Raw genomic sequence first — 21271 nt, 5'->3', positions numbered from 1 at the left:
GTACATCCAAAACGCTGAAAGTTTTTGTTTCCCCTTTGCTTTGTTTTCGGGGGGGTTGGTTTAAGATTTCGTCTGTAATTGTGGGCATCAGTATGGCTTTGTTAGCGCTGTCTGCTTCTCCAGGGTAGCTCCTTGCACACTCTGCTGTGCAGGTCACGGGTTTCACGTTTTCTCCTGTACCTCCCAGAGGCCTCTGCAGTGATGCTGAGAACTTGCTGGTCCCGTCCTGTATCGCAGAGGAAGGAGGTATTGGACTGAAAACCAACAGCAAAACTACATGTAAAAATGTATCTCTGCTCATTGGCAGTAATTTTGTGCCCTCAGGCAAGGTGACAGTGGCATGCCCTTGCACTAGCAGTTAGCTAGACGAGATCAATACATACAAGAGGAAGAGACAGATACATAACAGATCAGGAACACATAACAGATCAGAAAGAGCATGTATTTACAAGTCCTGATGGTATGTTGTGTTAGTGATCTCTCTGGATACCAGCATATGATAACGGGCAGCTTCTTGTTGTACAGCAGAGATACAGTAATGCTGTTACAGGTCTCCAGAGGGAGGCAGGATGGCTCGTAACGCATGGCGTTACCAATTAGGTGAAAGTAAAGCAAAGGATCTCCATGCATTGTTTAAAAAATATACTTGGGCTCTCTGTGTACCTTGTTTCAAGTTCAAAGCTGTGCTTTCCCAGAAATCAAACTCTCTGGGACTTGACCTTTCTGCAGGGTTGTTTACCAAACGGCTTGTGATTTCTATGTTGTTGCTTTGCTGTTTCCCTGCTGCGGCTGGAAGCGAGCACTGCAGCGTCTCCACCTTAGCCTAGGATTCTGGTGCCAGACTGCATGAGGGCATTGGTCACAAGCTAGTAATTTAGACATTAATACTCTTTCAGCAATAAAAAACATTACTTTGATCTCCCCCAGGGAACTGTCCAGTCCTTTTGCATGCACGCTCCTTTCTTCTAATCTCACTGGTAGCAATTTTTTTTGCTTTTTCAAAAAAAAGCACTTTGTTTTAGTGAATCATACATATCAAAGCATATTTTCCTCTTCCCTGTTCTCTCAATCCTGTTGTTTGTGGTTCTTTCCTTCTTGTTTCTCTCATTAAAACGTCTCTACTTCACTTTCATTTTCTGCTAAGTATTTGAAAAATTAACAACAGTAGGCGCAGAAAGATTTCTGCCAGTGTGAACTGTATCAGTAAGTGTTTGACATGACTTGCTGAGTAGGGAAGGGGGGGCAATGGGGAGCGACTTTATTCAGCAGCAGCTTTCCAGCACTCGCTTTGCTTCCTGTTTGCAGGCAGAGTTTTCAGGCAGCCTTTCCAGCATTTCTCTAATCTCTAAATGCATGTCTTCCAAATGTGTTCCACAGGTGCCAACAAAAAAGCTGAAGAAATATGAGAAAGAGTACCAAACTATGCGAGAGAGTCAGCTGCAACAGGAAGATCCCATGGACAGATACAAGGTACGGGAGATGCTGTACGGGAACCTGGTTCGTTGGCTAAATTATGTGGGAAGTGATCCAGTTGTAGCAGTTAAGTAGAGGTGCACGTACCATGCTCACCTCTCTAGGATATGCTGATGCAGATTTCAGGGAATTAAAATGGCAGGTGAAACTCATCCCCTTTCTTGAAAGAGCACTTTGAACACTTGGACTTAGTGTTTTACAGGAGTATTTGAATCACAATTTGTTACTCTCAAGACATCTTCAAATAGCCACATATAATATTTTTCTTCTTTCAGTTTATATGTTTGTAGGTAACTCTCCTGCTGTTGCACTTTTACGGGAGATCTTCATGAGACGCAGAAACAAAGGGTGATTCTCAGCTACAGACACAAAAAGGAGAAAATACACATTGTTCTAGCACAAGCTGTGTGCAGTAACATCCACAGAGACTTGGAAGATGAACTCTTCCTTGACTGATATGATCCTTGTTTTTCATCTGTTTGTAGGAAACGTTTTTTTGTTAATATAATGCCTAGTACAGTGGGATCCTGAGCTCGCCTGGAGTCCTAATGTACTACTGCAATAGAATTCATAGTAATAAATATCCTGCTTTAGATCAGCAGAGGAATAGAGCTTCAGTTATTAATATGATAGCTTGATAGTTCACAAAAAAAAAGAATAGTTCTTAAATTTTGGATCAGTATTGATTATCTTTCTGGTGTATTTATTTTATTGTTACTGCTACGTTCTGTTGCCATAGATTTTTGTGTGATGGAGGTTCTGCCTCTATGTTTATACTTTACATAGAGTTCAGGATTCATTTATTACTTGCTTATTTTAAAAAGAGTTTAGATTTCCTTAGGTGAAGCTGCCGGAGTTGAAGCACTTTACTGCGTATTGCCCAGTTTTGCTGGGAATTGATGTTGCTTACACACACCTGTATTGTTATCCTGCTGTTCTTCATCGTGCCTTATTATGTGAAATGACATTGCTGTTGGTATAGAGTATGCCTGGAATGTGGAGTAGTAAATAATAGGGTGTGCAAAGGTTTACACGGTATGTGAACGTAAGGAAAGTACACCATGTTCAGAAAACCACAGTGTGAAAACCTGTGGCAAAAGACTACGCCATGCTTCATAAATAGGATGAGATAGAGTTACAGTTACAGAGAAAGTAAAACTGACTTTTTTAATTTTTATTTTTTTAAAGTATTTACCTGTGAACAACGATGTTTTAAATGTAGTTCTTTTTATGTTAAGGAGTGTATGTTTTATGGTTCATGAGGACCGGGACTGCTGTAGCAGCCAAGAGTTGTTAACCAGAAAATTTATATTAAAAAATAAAATAAAAATTCAGTGGTTCACTCATGCTACTGTGGAATTAAAATAATGCTTAAAACCCAAAGAAGGCTTCTTTAAAGCTCTGTAGGAGCACATTAACTAGTTAATCTTGGGCAACCGACGCTGAAGAATATTATCCCCAAACTGCAAACGAGGATATAAAAAGTGGCTCTTTGGCCACTGCCTGTGTGAGTCACTGTCACAGTCAAGATCACAGCCCAAGTTTGGGCTTGTACTTTTGTAACTCACTGGATTGGTTCTGCTCTTCTTACTGATGCTGTGATTAGAGAGAGGCTCCATAACTGGTTAGCTGCACATTAAATGCAAAGTTTGGACTCATTTTTCAGCTGATGGATGTCATGGAGAAATGCTTGTAAGTGTTCCCTGCTCCTTGTCTTGCTTGTTTGATTTTATTTATGTGTCAGGCTGAGACTGGTGGGAATGGACATTTCCATAGTGTTTCCTTGTGGGCAGAAAGTAAAAAGTCAGCTTCACTTCTCCCTTAAAAGATCACACAGCAGCCCATATGCTTACAAATGCATTTTGTTTTGGCAGCGTCAGTGCTAGACTCTGTCCAGCTGGGCTTGGTTTGGGAAATGACTGAGTCTCCACTGCTTTGAAGAGCTGGTATTGCCTATGAGCGCAGCACTGCTGCTAGCTCCCTCTGGCCTCGTGTGCTCTCTGCCTGGGCTGTGCCCCCAAGGCCCACGTTGTTATACTTTTTACAGTTTTTCTTCCAGAACAAAATGTTATTTTCATTTACTACCCAGGAAGGAAGTGTTCCTTAGATGCATGGAGATCCATGCCGAATATTCCTCTTCCAGGTCGAGGAGGAAACGTGCTTGCAGTTTGTTGACAGTTTTTAGTTATAGCTGTTAGAGATTTGTTGTTTGCAGTGTGTCACTGTTCTTGTTGCCAAAAGACATTTGTTGGGACTATAGAGATGTACCTCAGCAACGGGGGTGTGTTGGCACTTCTGAATTGCAGTGAGGAAGGATGTTTCCCTGTGAACTGACCTTCTGGGCACAGGAATGCTGGGGCTGAGGAGCCCCAGGAAAGATGCCCTGTGGCTGAGGGCAGCAGGGGTGTATCCAGCCAGCTGGCAGGTGCTGCTCCAAAGCCACCAACCTGAGTGCTCCGTAAGCTCCAGAAAAGGGCTGGTTTTGCAATGCCAGGCCTGCCGTTCACCAGTCACATTTTCTTGACAGGTCGAGTTCATGTGCTACAATAAGATGTGTTATATGCCACAGGAGTTCCTGCGCGGCTCCTGTTTCACGTGTTGATTGCAGTAGACTTGATTTACCAAAAGAACAGTATTAAAGAGAGCAATGAGATTTGGTGTTTATTTTCTCCTGTATTTACAAGTATTATGCAGGAAAAGTGTTTCGTTTTTTTTTTTTTTGGACGTTTTCACAGTCAACTAATTTTATCTTCCATTACTCATAACAAGTTATCACTCATATTTTTGTCAGATTTTAAAAGGGTGTAAAAGTAAACAAGTTCTAAATTCCTGTTTGCCACCACTTTTCATGATTGTCAGTTAAAATAAATTAAAAATTGCCTATAGAAGTCAATAAAAAAGTGACCTGTATGTGCAGAAAAAATAGCAATATGATTCAGATTGATATTTTTCTATATTTTTTTTTCCGTGTTTGAGAACAGAAGATCTCATGTAACAGGGTTGTGGTTGATTTGATAAGAAATTGCTGAAGTTGGATTTAGGAGTCTTTGATTTTAAATAAAAAGGATATGTCCATGCAAAGTTGGTGGAAGTTTTCCAGTCAGACCCTGCCTGTGCCCAGGGTTCTGTTCTGAAGGTAGAAACCCATTTTCATCTGTGGACTTTGTTGCACGACAGAGATGTTGTCTGTCCCAATAAAGGTAATTTGGAGATAACAGCCTTTTGTTTGTGTCTTCAAACTGGAAGCAAAAACTAATACACTGGTCATTTTTATTCAGAGTCCTGATAACTGAATGGTAACTGCCATGAGGAAAAACGTAAGGTAACTCCTGATGTAGATTTTTTGTTTGTTTGTGGTTTTAAGAAAATGGGGAAAAAAAAAAAAGTGCTGTGGCACTTCCAGGAATATTTTTTGAGTCAACAAGCAAAAAACACAAACCACCTCCAGGTGCCTCTGTTTTGCTTCCCATAAAAAGTTTTCCTGGACAGTTTGCTGTGAAAGCCTTTTGGCTTTCTAGGTGGCATTTTACAGGATTTTCCTTCAGAGCTGCCTTCACAATCCAGAGCTCTTTCCAATGGGCTTACGAAGACTTCAGTTTGCTTGCATCCAGGAAAGTGAATTTTAATCCCTGCTTTCATTCTGGCACTGAGGACCTGTTCTTGCCCAAAGATCTGTGGTTTGGGTGTTTGCTCATCAGCAAATGTGACACTGAATTGCTTAACGAGGTTTGTGGCTCGTTACACCCAGCTTGAGTAGCAGCATAGAGAGAATACCTCATCATCACTAATCGTGTCTGGTATCGCTCCTTCATGCTGGCTGAATGGGAGCAAAGGGTGGAGTCTAAGCCTTTCAGTCTTCCTGGGCTGAGGCTTGCCTGCTGCTCTCAAGTTTGCCTTCTTTCCGTCAAGTATGTAATGGAAGTTGGAGAATATCCTCTTTAAAAATAGGAACCAAAAACCCACTGAAGATTTGGCTATTTTATTTTATTTTGGCTGGCTTTGTTGGTATTAAAAATTATTTTATATCCTGTTTTCACTGTCTTTACACCAATGGTTGAAAGCAGTATTTGGTCTGTGACTTTACTGGAGGTAAGTTTTTTTGTGTTTGTCCGTACCAGCGGTGTTTGTCCCTTTTGGAAATGCAGTATCCTCCTTTTAAAAGAGTTCACCAGATGCCTTTTGTAACAGGAAAGAGGAATTTGGGAAAGAGGGAATCTTGTGCTTTAATGATCGTAGAAACTGGGTGATACCGAAGAGAAGGAAATCGTTGGTATAGTCAGTAAATTGTTAGTGGTGTCTAGAGAAAAGGGAGGAAGCTGTCAGTTTACACCAAGGACAACTAACAGGTCTGACTAGTTGGCTCATGTCAGGTTACAAAATACTGCTTGCGAGTCCTGCTATAATGAACCAGCTCCATCTATTGAGCTTCATTCCATTGCAACTGGTATTTTATAAAAACCCTGTGTATTTCTCAGAGGCATCGGAAGTAGTTTGCTAGATACGAAAAGCACTGTTTGATATTTTTGTTTTCATTGTGTAACGTTAGGTTTTATTTAGACGTAAGCAGATAAGAGTTTCCTTCTGAGGAAGGAGGCAGTTTTTCACTGCTAGATCTGGGGGGAGGAGCTGGAAAGGACAAACCATCTAATCGCACATACTGCCCTGTGTGGAGGAAGAGTAAAGGTGGCCCAATGAGAGACTCAGCTCTTAGCTATTGACTGGATGTCCAAGGTAAGAGATATTTAACTTGTTAAAAATGTACCGTGTAAATTTCAGTTTAAGAGGAGGATAGCGCATTTCCAACCACGTAGCTTGCTTTCCACTTGTCTGCGAATGCAAAGCAGGAACTCCGAACTTCACACCGTGCAGCTTGCTTTGCGGACACAGAAGCTTTTGGCAAAAGCATAGCAAAAATGTTAAAGCAAACTTCTTTCTGGGTTATTTTGTGGAAGTCTAAGAATTTGCTGATTCCTTGCTCTAAGCAACATCCCTATGAAAAGGTATTGGTGCTGTAGCACCTGACAGTAATACAGTCCTGATTTTGTCCCAGTTTTTAAGTGAACTTATGACTTTTTGGTAACTGCTCACTGACAGACCTGTGTCTATAAAAATAACACTTCTTGGATGGTCTGAACAAAATACAGAAATAAAGCTTCATTGGAGTTTTTTATTATTATTATTACTGAAGATAGCAATTTGCTGTTATGCTTCAAAGTATATATAATCCTTACAGGATAATTTTACTTTTAAAAATTCCTTGTCTCAAACAGAATATGATGTGATTTAAAAAAATCCCCAAAGTTAGGTGTCTTTTAGCAATGGTTATTTTCATTGCATGAAATCACAAGTATTTTAGAGTTTCTGTAACAAAGCAAAGTTATTTAAAGTACAGTCTTTTGGGGAGGAAATGAACTTACTTTCCTGTAAAGGGCAGTGCACAATCCACTTACACAATAATGTCCCATTAAGGAGAAAGTATTTGCAGAGGTTCTGCTTCCTGCCGCAGAGGAAGCTAAGACAAAGAAGAGACCTTTTTTAGCATCCTCTTAGAACTGTAGTTGTCCTTTTTTAAGACAAGCATGCAAAAACTTTTTGCAACAGATGAAAAACAGTTGTTTCACTGTGGTGAGCTTTGGAAAGAATTATTTGAGCATAGCTGGTGAGCAAGAGGAAGTGAAGGCTGGTGAATAATATGCTTATGCAAAGAAATCATGTTTTGTAGGAAAACATTCAATGAGCAACTCTTGGAATTATTTTGTTGTTCTAAGTGCTGTTAATATATTCCCTTTTACTGTATGTCTTAGGAGAGCATAACCTTTCAAGTGCCCTTTTTGAGATGTTAGCATGTAGGTTACTGTTTCTCCATCTATAAACTTCCATGTGAACTTGGCATTTTTCTTGAGTTTCCATAGCAAACAGATTCCCTTTCCAGTCTCTTTTGCAGTCACCATGTGACTGAATGTCAGCTTTTTTTTTTTGCTGTCTCAAAATCTGTTTGAGAAGGGCATCTGTATGAGGCTCACCTCGTTGTGTTCTTCTGAAGCCAGGGGATTTGATGCAGACTCCTGGAAGTCCACCAACCCACAGATACCTTCTGAATATAATTCTGCTTCTCAGCCCTAAATAACAGTCACATAAATTGATTTTTAAGAAACATGAATTGCTGGTTTTCTTTTTTTTCCCAATGCATTTCCTTCACCAGTTAGTGCTCTACGTAGTCATTTCTGCCTTTGTGGAGCAGGTAGGAGGTGCGTGTAGGGGAGGAGCAGGGCCTGCAGTCTTGAAGGTCTACATTTTGTGTTGTTGTGCATCATGGGCAGAACAGGTTCTGGACCTGTACTCAGGGACTGATGTCCCCTCTCCATCTGGCACTTTTTCTCAGCAGGTGTCCTGTAAAATGTACCTGTTGTCACTGGTGCAAGTTACAGAGAAAGCGTACAGGAGGATGTACGTGTTATATGAGCTATAAGGAGTTCCCTTCTAAGTGCTGTTCTTTATTGGTCCCACAGAGGACAAATGGCTGGTACCACGGCATCTCCAGAATGGACTATTTTTATGGATTGCCTGCAGATGAGGTTTTGTAAAATGGAGCAGAGGACAGCTTTCTACATAGAAACATCATTTTGAGTTATCTCCCTGTTCACTGCTGCTGGGTGGGATTTTATCTGTCTTATTTCTTTTGATGAGGAGGAATCAGAAAGCAGATGTTTTTATTGAGAGGACTGTGTTTACTTTTGACAGAGAAATCCTACAATCAGTGTGTCACTTCCGTGACTCAAACATAACCATTGGGATGTAAGTGGAATTGCTGCATTTGCACTGCTGGCTTAATTCACTGTTGTTTCCCAGAGCAGCAGTCCTGTCTTGATGTGCACTCTTGCCTTATCAGTGTTTTATACATACAACATATTCGCTTACCGCTCCTTAATATCAGTAAGAGTTAACTTCCTCTTTTGGTTGTTCCTTTCTTTCTGCAGAGGGAAAATCGCAGGCTCCAAGAAGCTAGCATGAGGCTGGAGCAGGAGAACGATGACCTTGCCCATGAGCTTGTTACAAGCAAAATTGCCTTACGGAATGACCTGGACCAGGTAATGCTGAAAGAGATGGCTCCAAGCTCCAGCTTAGCAATACTAGTTTTAGTAGCCCTGTTGTTTGCTCAAGTGAAAGCATTTACACAAAATTAAAAGCATTGGTATTTGTGCCTTTGTTTTCCTGACAACCTTAATTCTAGTTGCTGTATCTCCACGTGGATGCAGGCATAGGCATACACAGCAGTGTATCATTAACATTGACCGCACCTTCTCTGTTGCGGTTCATTTTACAAAATGTAAGCCATAATCTTTTAGGCAGGTACCAAAGAACAAACGTTTACTGGAAAAAGGTATCACATATTCCTTGAAAGACTGATTTTAAGGGAAGTTGCTTTGCAGAATGTCTGCTACCTTATGTGGATCTATTTTTTTCACAGCAATTTCAGTATAGCCAACTAAATTAAAAGAGAATGAAGTGGTGTGGTATGGAATACAGGAGGGCCATATTCCACCACCCCTCATGATTAGCATCTTGCTTAGTGAAGGCTGTAGTGCCTCTTACAATGTAAAATCTTTTCCTGCAGGGGTCTCTCAATTTGATTTTCTCTACTTATTTGGCTTCTTTATCTAACCTCAGAATTGTAAACATCATTGGCCACAGTAGTGTATTTCTATTTAGTCAGACCCTTGGCAGCTAGGCTCTTCTGATGTGGATTCGTGTGATTCTAAAAATCTGAGGCACCTTGGCGAGCAAGCATGGGCAGATAACCACTTTGCCTGCTGGAGTGGGCATTGTGGTGTAAAAGACAAAAACACTGCATTGAGGTGCTCTGTCTTCCCCAGGAATGTAAAGCAGCTTTATATCTGCTTCTGCCCCTGCTGTGTTCTGAAGTGTCATGACAAAGCTGTTAGACATGTACCTTTGCCAGCCCCATTCTTTGCTCTCCTGCATTTTAGCAGTTTTTCTGCAGATGAGTGGCTCCATTAAGTGTTCTCACACCCCACCTCAGTTCAGTGGCACTGAAAGAAAAGCTTTGTGCTGCTGCACTCCTCACTTGCAAGGAGAGGTGATACTGTACACCATGGCAGGTGCTTGGAAAACCTGGAATGACCACATAAAAGGAGGAAAGATTTTTAGTTGATCCTCCAAAGTATGTCCTAAACATGTCTTCTGTCAAAAATACCTTTGTTATCCCTGAGCTCTTTTGTTTTGAGATGTCAGCCTTATCCCTTGTCCGTTCTGTTGCTTCTCATTTTTCCTTTCTCCCATACAGCCTTGTATACACATTGAGCAATGCAGAAATCCGTAGTCCATCTCTTCAGACGAGGTCTTGGTGGAGCTGCTTCTGTTGCTCTCAGTCACCACTAACACCCTCATTAATAATTAACACTGTAGCAGTAGATAAGCTAATACCATCGGTAGTAGAGAAAAACAAAGTGCAGGTCAGAGACAGTATCTGTGCTGTTGTTGTTCGTAATATCATTTTCCCTCTTATATTTCCAGCAAGTAATATTTGACTACAGTCATTGCCTGTTCTGCTCAGTAACTGGGTGGTAAAAGTGATGTGGTGCAGTATGTATCTCCCAGTAGGGGAAGTCAACAGAATATATCCAGTTGTTGAAAAATACATTTCTCTCCTGGTGCTCAATCCGGTGATCAGTGAGGATAGTGCTCACAGAATCCAAAAAATTCCCAGTATGTATCTACATAAGCTTGGCCCTTTAAAGAAAGGAGAAAGTTTGTATTCTCCAGGACGCATACAGTATCAAGTTTCTCCAGGAAATAATTGTTAACAAACCTTTTTTTCTGATGGTTCTGTTTGTCTCTTATACTTGCCTAAGCTCTGATGCTTTGTAAGGTACAGTGCAGGCACCTAGCCTGAAAGATAGAAAAATGAAATGAGTTATCTAAAGTTAGACAGGAGCTGAATCATGCTTTCTTGTCTTACATTAATGTCATTCCCAACAAAAATATTTTATATATCGTTTGTACTACGACATATGATCTATGCTTACCTGTCACCTGGGCATGGGTAACACTTGACAAAAGGGTCCTTTTCCACAGTTGGAGCACAAAGAAATAATTTAGAAAATAGCTACTTGAAAAGGGAATTTCATTTACAAAATAGGTTGGGTGAGCCATCCAAGGGCAGGAAAAGGCAACTCTAGATCCTGAAGCTGCAGTATTTGTGAGATCTATATACACCAATACACTTATATTGGCACAGATAACATGATTTACACCAGTGTTTCTAATCCTAGGCTGAAGACAAAGCTGATGTTTTGAACAAGGAACTTCTCCTGACCAAACAGAAACTAGTGGAGACAGAGGAAGAGAAACGGAAGCAGGAAGAGGAAACCGCTCAGGTAAGGCATTCTCCAGTCTTTCCCACTAAGCTGAATGCAAGCAAAAGGATAATCTGAAAAGCACGAATGTATTGTGGTTACGGAAGGGATTTTTGTCTTCAAAATGCAGTGTCAGTTAGAAGTTCAAAGTGCCAGGGTATTTTTTTTCTAAGTACATGTTTCAGTGTTTTCCTGAATGTCCAATTTTCCATATCTTACTCCCTTCCCAGTATTATAACAATCATTTTCGTAGGTGGTAAGCAGTCACAACTAAGGAGGCACGATCAGATGTCTCTTAATTATCTAAAGAGGGTTACTGGAGGAATTGTTGCCTTCTAAGAGGCTGCTGGTTCACTGAAACAAAGCTATGGGCATTCCTCTCAGAAGTTAGAATCAACAGGACAGAACTGAGGGTTGGAGTGATTTTGCTGCCCAGACCTGGCCTCACTCAGTTGCAAAATGTTCAGTCTTAGTTTTTTGATCCTACATATCTTATGTGCTGAATACTGATGTACACCTGAGTATGCTTTGAGAGTGATACAGGGACTCTTATTTTTGCCATTTGATAACAGTGACTGTAACAATCGATTTTTTTTCTTTTTTTTTCCTCTCCCTACAAGTTCTGTGTTTAGTATATAAAAGGCAGTGGAGGCCTTAATCCTGCTTAAATGGCTCTCCATGTTTAGTGCTTCTTAACGGTGGAGGAATGAGTTAGCTGGCACAACTAAAACAGATTCCTGCTTCCGTTTCTGTTGGCAACTAAAACAGTTTTTTTTTTTCTCCTGTTTTGGAGATGAGCGTGATAGTGCTGAGAGATTCTTCTCCCCTGTTCCATCTCCAAACAAACAATTTGTCTGCCCAAACCTTGTGCAGAGGGAAAACAACCAAACAACCCAACAATAAAGCATGTAACTGTGGACCATGCTGCACTATTTAACATGGAGAAAGAAAACTCCTGTATAGGACAGTTCTCTGAACAGTGATACACTGTATCACAGTAGAGACTTTTTTTGTTATCGTAGGTGTTTGTATATTGAGTAAAACAGACTTTCTTACTAATTTCCAGTTCTTCAGAAGTAGAAAAAGATGTAGAATTGTTGTACACACAGCAAGACTTTGAGAGAACAATTTGATGATGCATTTGGAAAGCTTTTTTTTTACACAGTGTACTGTGTAACTTCTCTCCTTCAACTCTTAGCTGAAGGAAGTCTTCAGGAAGCAACTAGAGAAGGCAGAATCTGAGATTAAGAAAACTACGGCCATTATTGCAGACTATAAACAGGTAATGGTTCTAGAGACACTCTCTTTTATTTATTTGTAAACTTTTTTCAACCTGTTCTGAGAGCTGAAATTTTAGAGTTGCTTATCTCATTCTTTAAATAAGATACATTATGTTTTAGGCTTTTAGAAAGCATTATAATTTGTGGTAAATCTTTTTGATTTTCCTAATAGTCTGCTAATTTGGGGAATCAAGAATAACCCATCTTTAAGCTATTTTTAGTACTGTAGGGTGAATGTTTCTTTGCTGTGTGACATAATGCAGTGGAAACATAAACCAGTGGAAACATAAACCAGATAATCAATAAAATGTTCTGGTGTCCATGTTCAAGTTCTGTATTGAATGCTGCCATATTTTTCGGTCTCAGTTATCCCCAGCAGTGGATTTGTTAAGGGGGAACACACATACCTACCTGTGTGAGGCAGAATTTAAGAAATGTTAGCTCTAAAAAAAAAAAATGCCAAAAATCTTAAGTAATATTTTAATAAAATAAACTTTATCTAAGAGACTGCTTTCTCTGCTCCAGATTTGTTCCCAGCTGAGTACCAGGCTGGAAAAACAGCAGGCAGCCAGTAAAGATGAACTGGAAGTTGTGAAGGTGAGAGTGATGCCTCTACATACAGGATGGCTCTAACGCAAGTGTGGTCAGTGACACAAAAAAAAAGGGGAAGTGATATTTATTGCGACAACTGTAACATCCAAACAGCTGCGCTGATAGCTCCACGTGCATTTTTCATGCAATGTGAATAATTCAAGGGTGTATCTCCTTCCAGTGTTCTTTATCTTGTATCATACAGGCTGGAACTCTCAAACTGAAGTGCATATAGATTTTCATGTAGAAATGTATATTTTTGGCAAAAATGTACAGAGGCTGTATTTACTTAGATGTTTGCTTTAAATGAAAACAAAAGATGGCCGTCTAGAGGAGAAAACGTGCTGCTACTCCAGCATGCGTGCTGGAGGGGATCAGCATTGCTATTAGGACACTGTTTATCTTTGGCTTTCTACACTTGCCTACCGTGTAAGTTAAGCAAAACAGTTTTCAGTAATTAGCACAACTTGGTTCATACCCAGAATTTCTATAGCAGTTCCTCCTCTCCCTTCTCTAAACCCCATTACTAGTATCTGCACTGATGGTAAATATTTCCTGATCAGGTAGTAATTCCATCCCTCTTCTGTGTCACTACTGAGTAGGCAGAATCATTTTCTCTCTGCTATAACTTCTAGTTTTTTCCTTAGTACTCAAGCTGAACCTGATTTGTTGCTTTGTAGTGACAATTTTTATCTGTTATTCATCCAAAAATACACTAGTATAGATGTTCCTATAATTTGCTGAACAGTTCAATATCCTGTGTTTGCTTGTGACCCAGACCAGCTGTGCTACATCTTCAGCCATGAGCGGCTGGCTCACCTCGCCAGGTAGCACGAAAACTTTACTACTGTGTGTCAGATGTTGTTAGCAAAAAGGACCGTCCCCTGGGACACTAACCAAGCATCAGGAAGGCAGTATTGTCCCTTGCAGCAAACACAGGCTGACTGCTTCCTTCTGGAAATGTGGAAAAGTTACCTGGGTTTCTTGGAAATATCAAAATCTGTATGAATTTGGTCAAGTGCTTTTGTGGAAGTTCCCAGCATGTAATTTATTCTTCTGAATTATGCTGACATAAATACTGCAAAATATGAAAAAGCTTTGGTAGCAAGAAGGTTTGAGTAATGAAGAGGAGCAAAGGCATTAACAGAGCATGCTAAATTGGCTTTAGGATTTCTTTATACTGTTTCATGCACTCAGGAAGTTGTTCAAGAACTTCTCAAATTCTCTTAATGTCAAGTGTGAAAACTTCAGCACAGAAAGGCAGTCTAACATAAAAATGGCTCTTCCAGGAAACAGAGCAACTCCTGTAACATGGATTAAAAACGAGCTTTCTGGCTATTTCAGGGTAAAGTGATGGCCTGCAAACACTGCAGTGAGATTTTCAGTAAGGAGGGGACACTGAAGCTGCCTTCTCTAAGCATGGAGAATAAAGGCATAGAAACAGATGACGAGAAGGATGCACTGAAGAAGCAGCTGAGAGAGATGGAGCTGGAACTTGCACAGACCAAACTGCAGCTTGTGGAAGCCAAGTGCAAAATTCAGGTACGTGGAATGCAGGTACTGCAGGGCAGTCTCCTTAGCCTTGTCGTACTCTGTCCAAGTTGATCTGTGCAAGTTATGAATCATGGGGAAAAAAACGTTGCTAAAGGGAGCATATGCCTGTACCTACTGTATACCTGTGAACTTCCAGAATCTTAGGATTGTCTGTTTTTTTGTGTTTTTTTGGTTTTGTTTGCTTGTTTGTTTTTAAAAAGAGAGAAGAACAAAAGAATAGAGATTTCCATTTGTATGTCTAAGTACTGTCTCAGTGATTTCAGTGTTTTTCTCCCCAGTGCCTGGGAGGTTGCAAGAAACTGAGTCTGAAGATGCTCTTTTAAGTTTTTTTTTTTTTTTTTATCAATTCTGACCATTTTGCTTTCTTAGGAGCTGGAGCACCAGAGAGGAGCCCTTATGAATGAAATCCAAGCTGCCAAGAACTCTTGGTTTAGCAAAACTCTGAACTCTATCAAAACTGCCGCAGGCACACAGCCACCACAGCAGCTTCAGCAACCCCTGCCACCCAAAGAGGGCAGTACATAGTTCCAGCCAGACCTGATACAAGAGCACAAAGAACAACACAACTGAAACCCTGGAGGATTCTTCCAGTGGTCTCTCCTCTTGGGTAAAGGACAAAAGGCAGGAGTGCAGGCTTGAAGTGAAATTCTTCAATGTTTTTCATTCATTCTGATGTGATCCTTTTCAAAAGGGGAAAAATATTCTGTTTTATGTTGAATTCCTACTTCCCAAACTGCCTTGCTGAAAGCCACGTTCTGATACCTTCATACTTTTACACTTTATTTTATATGACTAGATGTTAAAATGAATAAATAATTCAAAACTAGTTCTTTAATACATGACTAATTATTCAAAATTATTTTTATCTTGCATAGAAGGTTTTTTTTTTCTTCTGGAGGAAGAGAGAATGGAAAATGTAAAGTACTGCAGCATAATCTCTTCACAGAAAGCACAGTGTAACAAGTACTAGTGTGTGTGTGTCTAGGATAACTTATGCCCTGGGACCATCTCAGAAGTTTATCGCAGTGACTACGTCCTGCAGAAAAGCACTTTTTGTAAAGCTTAGGCCATAGCAAAGAAGCAAAGATAGTCTTGCACTGTCTTGGCACAATTGTTTGTGAGCTTCCCTGATAATTTCATAGTTTTGATCGTTTTTTCTTCAGAAATGCAAATAGTGCAGTTCTTTGTAGCACTGAGTAGCACTGTTGTTTATTTACAACTGAACTGGAATTTAACATAGTTACCTAGTTCCCCTTTTTTATTTCATGTTTATACTAAGAATGCCAAGAAAGAATTCCTTCCACTGCGAGAAAGGGAAAACTGTTCAACATTTTTTCAGTGGTTTTGCTGATAAGCCAAGTGAAAACCTTGCATAGTTTTGACCTTTTGTAAGTCCTGTGCAATAAAGGGTAGCTTTTATGAATAAAATTAACAAAACCTTTTCCCTGGGTTGATATTCAAATTTTGAGTTTTACACAGAAGTGAGGTATCAAATAAAACAAACAACAGGCTTTTGCTGCACTGATGAATAAATCACCACAAAAACAAGATCAATTTGCTATAAATATTTGGCTAGGAAATGCTATATCGGTATTACTTATTTTTATAAAAACATTTTCAACTGGAATACCAAACTTAGACTTTTCCCATGGGATAGACTTCTCTGATGATTCCCAAACCTCTCTGGTTGTTTTATATCTCTAAGGTAAGAAAATTCAAAAGTGTTTGTTTTGATTGAACATAAAGTGTTTATAGAAATACTTCTTTCATGGAAAATTAAACTATTGCTTGAACTGATGGAATATTTTTTTAATTATACTTGTCATGTCTATAAGGTGGTCTTGCAGATAAATATCATTGCTGGACAAAAGGTTGTGTATTAATTGTTCCATTTACAAAATTGTTCCAAGTACATTTGTTCTCTTTTGATCTTTTTTTAATTCAAAGGAATGCCATATCTTGTCCGTTTTGTACAATAAAATTTAATGATACTCATCTTGTGCTTTGTTGTCAAGCATAATTGCGAATTACTTCAAACAGGGTGGTACAAATTTAATGTTTACTTGTGCCAGAGGAACAATTCTGAAAGGCAGTCACTTGTTTGAAGTAGAGATCAAAATATAATCACTGTCCTGACATAGCTATCCTGCGATGAACTTCTAACTCTCCTCTAAGAATAAGGAGTTTAAAATGTTGGTATTTTTTAAAGTACCTGCAAGAACAGTGATTATCTGGAAACCTTAACAGGGTGAGGAGAAAAAAAAAAGGAAAAAGCAGAAGGGATCTCTTTTGCAAACAGAAAAAAAAAATCTTTCTTGTCCTGGTCACTTGCTAATAATATTTGCAAAGATGTTTCCATTCTGTGGACTACCTAAACCTAGCATTATTAACTCACTTATCAGTACCATTTCATGCTTGAAATAAACTGTGTAATAAATTTGAAGTGACACTTAAGAACACTTGATTGGTACGTTGAGAGTACTGTGCTGATGAGTGACACCAATGGCTGGACAAGTGTCCACATTTCTCGTGTCATTTATCTTAAATCATACTTACAGGTGGATTTAAAACCTTGATTGGAAAAATGCAGTAATAATCAAAAAAAGAAAAAAAAAGTTAAGACTGTGATTCCCTGAGCAGCTGAGTTCATGTAACAGCTCACTGCTGCTCAAAGACCTTACCCCTCCAGCTCCCTGATGTACAGTCATGTCCCTGTTCTTTTTATGGCACTTACTAGAGGTGATTCAAATTAAAAATAAAAAAAGTCTTGATTTTTTTTTCCCCATTTAGTCTTTTGCCAAGTCAATGTGTTACATCATGTAAAGGGTCCAATGAGAGAGAGTGAGTGGATGAGTGGAAAATGAGAGCAGTACTTCCCCAGTTCATCAAAAAAGAATTGTTAAATAAGCTTCTGTGTTTGGAACTAGCTTTGGCACACCTTCATCCTTCTCATTGTAATATCTCTCTGATTGTGGAAGTTGAGTTTCTGTGAGAAATACATGTTTGCTACCTGCTAGCCATGATGATTTTGAAACCCTGTAGGATAGGAACTGGCTTACCTTGTGCCTCTCACAGCAGCAAAAATGTTTCAGAAGGCAATGGCTGAATTATCCACTTTTGGCAGTGACGTAAGGGCAGTAAGCGACTTTCACCTTCCATCTGTGCATCCCAGGTAGCGTTTGTAGCAGAGGCACTTGGAAGAGTAATATTTATGTGGAAACTATCTTCTCAAAATTACTGAAAGAATGAGAAAAATAGCTCTGTGTCATTATCTAGATGAATGAGCATAGTTAAATTCAGAAACAAGGAAAACAGCAAAACTGCAGGATTAAACCAGGCAAGCTAAAGCTGCCTGCTGACTGTACATGCTGTTGAGATACACAGTTTCTTGTAAGAAAAAAAGTCTGTTTTAATTAGTCCTTTCAGCAGTGGTTGATGGAGTACTTGCTAGAAATGCTCATATCCCAGACCAACTGATCTGTCAGGGATAGCTGGTTCAACATTTAGATTTTCAGAGGGAAACATCATCAAAGTCTTGCTGAAACTTATTTTCATGTGGCCCTGGAACCCACTTCTTAAGATTAGAGTGAATCATTTTTTTTTCTCCTGAGTCAGTATCAAACTATGTATCAACATCAAAATTGTATTGAAGATAATTTGAATGTTATAAATATATCTTTATGGAACTAAATATTATTTTTTAATTTTATTGAGAATGCAAAGTTCTGAAATAAAGCCTTTACTTTGATTAGGGACAAACCTCCAAAGAATATTTTTAGTACAACTGCTTTATCTTGTCAGATTCTAATCTTCTCCTGAGATGCCCAATACAATACGAAAAAAAAATAAAAAAAACCCACACAACTGCTTTTTTCCACTTTAAAAAGTATTTACTTTGACTGTAACACTTTACAGGATAAATGAAGCAAGGCTGATTTAGTTATGCAGTACATCTGTGAACTAGTCTTGGATTATCTTTGTGACTCAAACGTACTACACTAAAGTAATAGCACTTCACTTACTTTAACAAATTCTAAACGTACCTAGAAAGAATTAAAGACATTTTCTATGTTTCTAAACATAGAAAATATCATGAGTGGCTTTAATCCAAGAAACTGCCCGAGAAACTGCAAAGTCCCTGAGGTCCGTACCTGTGAATGTTTAGTAAAATCTGTATCAGGAGAGGTAGTCAGCAGTGTACTCAGTACTACCAGCTGACATTTCTTTGTCTTGCCTGTTAATTAGTATATTCTCTAATTTGCTACAGCTAATGTACATGTTAGATAAGCAATTTTTTTCCTTGTTAGTCTTAACTGTTTTGTTCTTAAAATTGTTCTTAAAACTGTTTGGTTTGCCCTTAAAATTTCTTCTAAATAGATGCTTTCACCTGTGCCATTGTGTGAAAAACAACACTGAATAAAGACAGCTGTTTACAACAGGAGAGGGAGCTCCAACGTCTAACAGAAATAATTCAGGCCCTTGACAAAGCACAAAGGAGCTCATTGACTTCAGTGTCCCGGTATCACTCACTGACTGAACATGGCACTTAGAAGTCAATACAAATCTAACTTTATTGGCATAAGAAACTTAAAAAACACATCAGAAATTGATGCTCTCTCCAGAGGAAACAGGGAACTCTGTTCCCTTCTTTAAGCAGTTTCAGTGAGATCTGTGAAACTGCTTGTATGTGTCAGAGAATTATACCTCTTATTTTGATTTCCTGTTAGACTCAAGGAAAATTGCCATACTTCTATGTAATCTAGTAAGTCTAAATACCTTTGGCATTGAAAACAGAAACTCTGTTGTCTTACAATGCTGGTTTTCTCCCAGCTGCTGAAGGGAAAACCCTACTATATGTCATTTTGGTTGACCAGCATGCCTCTGTTACAGCTAAACCCTGCAGAAGAGGCTGTTACGCTTACAGCTGGCTGCACAAAACACACAACGCTGTGCATACCCAGGGCTGTGGGTGCACACAGCACCAGGCATCACGTTGTTCTCACAAACGCGAAGGGCTGAACTAGATTCTATTTCCATCTATTATGCTAATACCCTACTGGGAGCTGTCCCGTTACCTCTTTCCAAGTAACAATACTAAGGGGAGATACAATGAAGTACTGATTTTTGGACCTTTCAAGTTAGATTATGTATACATCACAGCAGCCATTAAAACTGGGCTAATCCATAGCTGTTTTTGAGAAATTCAAAGAATTTAGAACTGGATGACTAATTATCAGCATTGATGAAGATCCTAACTTTTCTAACTCAGACGTCTACACAATTTGTTTCAGGATCATGACTTAAGACGTACAGGTTAATCCTCCAGGAATACAGGGCTCTCCATTTCTCCTGGAATCCAGCTGCTTTGCGACTGAATGTATTTCATGCTATTTTTACCTGGGAAAAAAATTAAAAAAAAGATATGGGTAGAGAACTAGAACATTACTTCCTCTTATTTTCTTATTCAGTGGGACTTGCTTTTATTTAACCTGTAAAGGAATATATATGTATCTTTGGAAAACTATATCTTATATATAGAATAATATATAGGAAACTGAATCACAAAGGGATAAATACAGCAAAAGGATTTGGTATCACAGACTTCATTTGTGATTTGATACCACCAGAATCTTGAGCTGTACTAATTTCCTTTCAGTTTCTCTTATTTTTGTATTTTATATGATACATGGATGCTACTACCAATGAAAACAAAAGCAGATGTTCTCAGCTTTTTCTCCAGATTCCAATTCCCTCCTTCCAGTAACTCTTAGGGACACAGTGGTACTGATACCACCTTCAAAACTACCAGGAGCTCTCTTGAGCTTTGGGAATTATTGCTTTCCCATGTAAGAGGAGTCTCTGGCTTATTTAAACAGGGAAAAGATGGCAAAGCAGAAAAGGGTCTAATCAAGTATGATTCTGATCCAGAGCACTTTGTCTGCCATTCAAGGTGGCTTCACTTCAGCACACTGAAAATAGAGAGCAGCTTCATCGTGCTGATTAACAATGACATTTTCCAGGTTTGTAGTTGCATTCGTTATCTGGTTATGGCCCTAGTTTATAAAATATACTTTACTAGATAGACTTGGGGAAAAAAGAGCATTATAGTGCTGTAAGACATTTAACTGAGAACAGCTTATTACTGCCAGTTCTTGTGTAACAAATCCATGTATTATATAAAGTATAATACAGAAATATAAGTGTAATGCTTGTTATTAAAAGTGCAATTTAATGTACATGGTCACAACAAATGTTTACTTTTTTAATTGTTACAGAATTGTTTGGATCAGTACCTTGTTATCATTGTGTGAACGATGCCTTGTAAAATAAATGGAAATGCAAACAAAATGGGAATAAGGTGCTTATTTTCATAAGCCACTTAAGAAACAGCTTAAATCTGTTTGCAATAGCAAATTGTTGAGTTGGGTTTTTTGGTACAGTTCACTCCACTTGGTTATTTTCAAGCAGCACCGTTGTGCTAGGACACTGGCTCCACAGACTGGCTGTCCGAAACGTGTATGTTCCATAGCTAATTCCCAGCTGGCAGTATAGTGTACCCGGGCACAAGGATAACCTGTACCACAGGATTCCAGCGGACAGGCACTGTGCTAGAAAGCTAACAGGTCACCTGGGTACTCCTCTCCAAACGCTGCTCTGAGTCTCCAGCATAGAGAACACACTAGTAAGTACACCTTTCCTAGAAGTTGTTCATATACAGCAGTGGGGAAGCAGGAGTGGCTGTTAAGGACTTCATGCTGCCGTAGTAGTGTGCAAGAGAAATGGGCAGCATGCCTGAAGGAAAAGAAGCAGGGAGCAGGAGGAGCCATCAAGAGACAGAAACCCATTAAATAAGCATGACCATATTACATTTTTCCAGATAAAATCAACTGGCCCAGCTTCAAATATTGTGGCTGAAAATCTGCAAGCTGAAGCTCAGTACTATGAACATTAAACATGACCACAGAGTTGGTTATTACAGCTCTTCAGTTAGTTACT

At 39.2% G+C, this 21271-nt stretch overlaps 1 protein-coding gene and 1 long non-coding RNA gene across 14 annotated transcripts in view; one reads left to right on the top strand and one right to left on the bottom strand.

The window, feature by feature from the left end:
* The window catches only part of RABGAP1L (RAB GTPase activating protein 1 like), a 248438-nt gene extending 232168 nt beyond the window's left edge, over positions 1–16270 (top strand). For 8 of the 11 annotated variants that reach the window (XM_067001789.1, XM_067001790.1, XM_048073418.2 and 5 more), the window contains 7 exons: positions 1378–1470; positions 8451–8561; positions 10767–10871; positions 12049–12132; positions 12656–12727; positions 14066–14263; positions 14645–16270. In XM_067001789.1, coding sequence (XP_066857890.1) covers positions 1378–1470; positions 8451–8561; positions 10767–10871; positions 12049–12132; positions 12656–12727; positions 14066–14263; positions 14645–14800 — 819 coding nt within the window. In that variant the 3' untranslated portion in view covers positions 14801–16270. Of the gene's footprint in view, positions 1–1377; positions 1471–1748; positions 5563–8450; positions 8562–10766; positions 10872–12048; positions 12133–12655; positions 12728–14065; positions 14264–14644 lie in introns of those variants that run through there. The other 3 variants (XM_067001792.1, XM_048073428.2, XM_048073427.2) reach the window with 2 other exon arrangements.
* On the bottom strand, positions 6861–21268 carry LOC136791408 (uncharacterized). 3 transcript variants are annotated; one of them, XR_010833394.1, is made up of 3 exons: positions 17335–21260; positions 9689–10383; positions 6861–9606 (listed from the first exon to the last, which is right to left on the bottom strand). It is a non-coding gene; the product is annotated as an uncharacterized lncRNA (long non-coding RNA). The 3 variants fall into 3 exon arrangements; XR_010833393.1 differs by having other exon boundaries at positions 6861–10224; positions 10304–10383; positions 17335–21259; XR_010833392.1 differs by having other exon boundaries at positions 6861–10383; positions 17335–21268.
* Positions 21269–21271: the final 3 nt, after the last annotated feature.

This window comes from Anser cygnoides, chromosome 8 (assembly GCF_040182565.1).
Source record: "Anser cygnoides isolate HZ-2024a breed goose chromosome 8, Taihu_goose_T2T_genome, whole genome shotgun sequence".
Taxonomy (NCBI): Eukaryota; Metazoa; Chordata; class Aves; order Anseriformes; family Anatidae; genus Anser; species Anser cygnoides.
The sequence above is the reverse complement of the archived record's forward strand: the minus strand, read 5'-3'. Positions and strand labels throughout refer to the sequence as shown.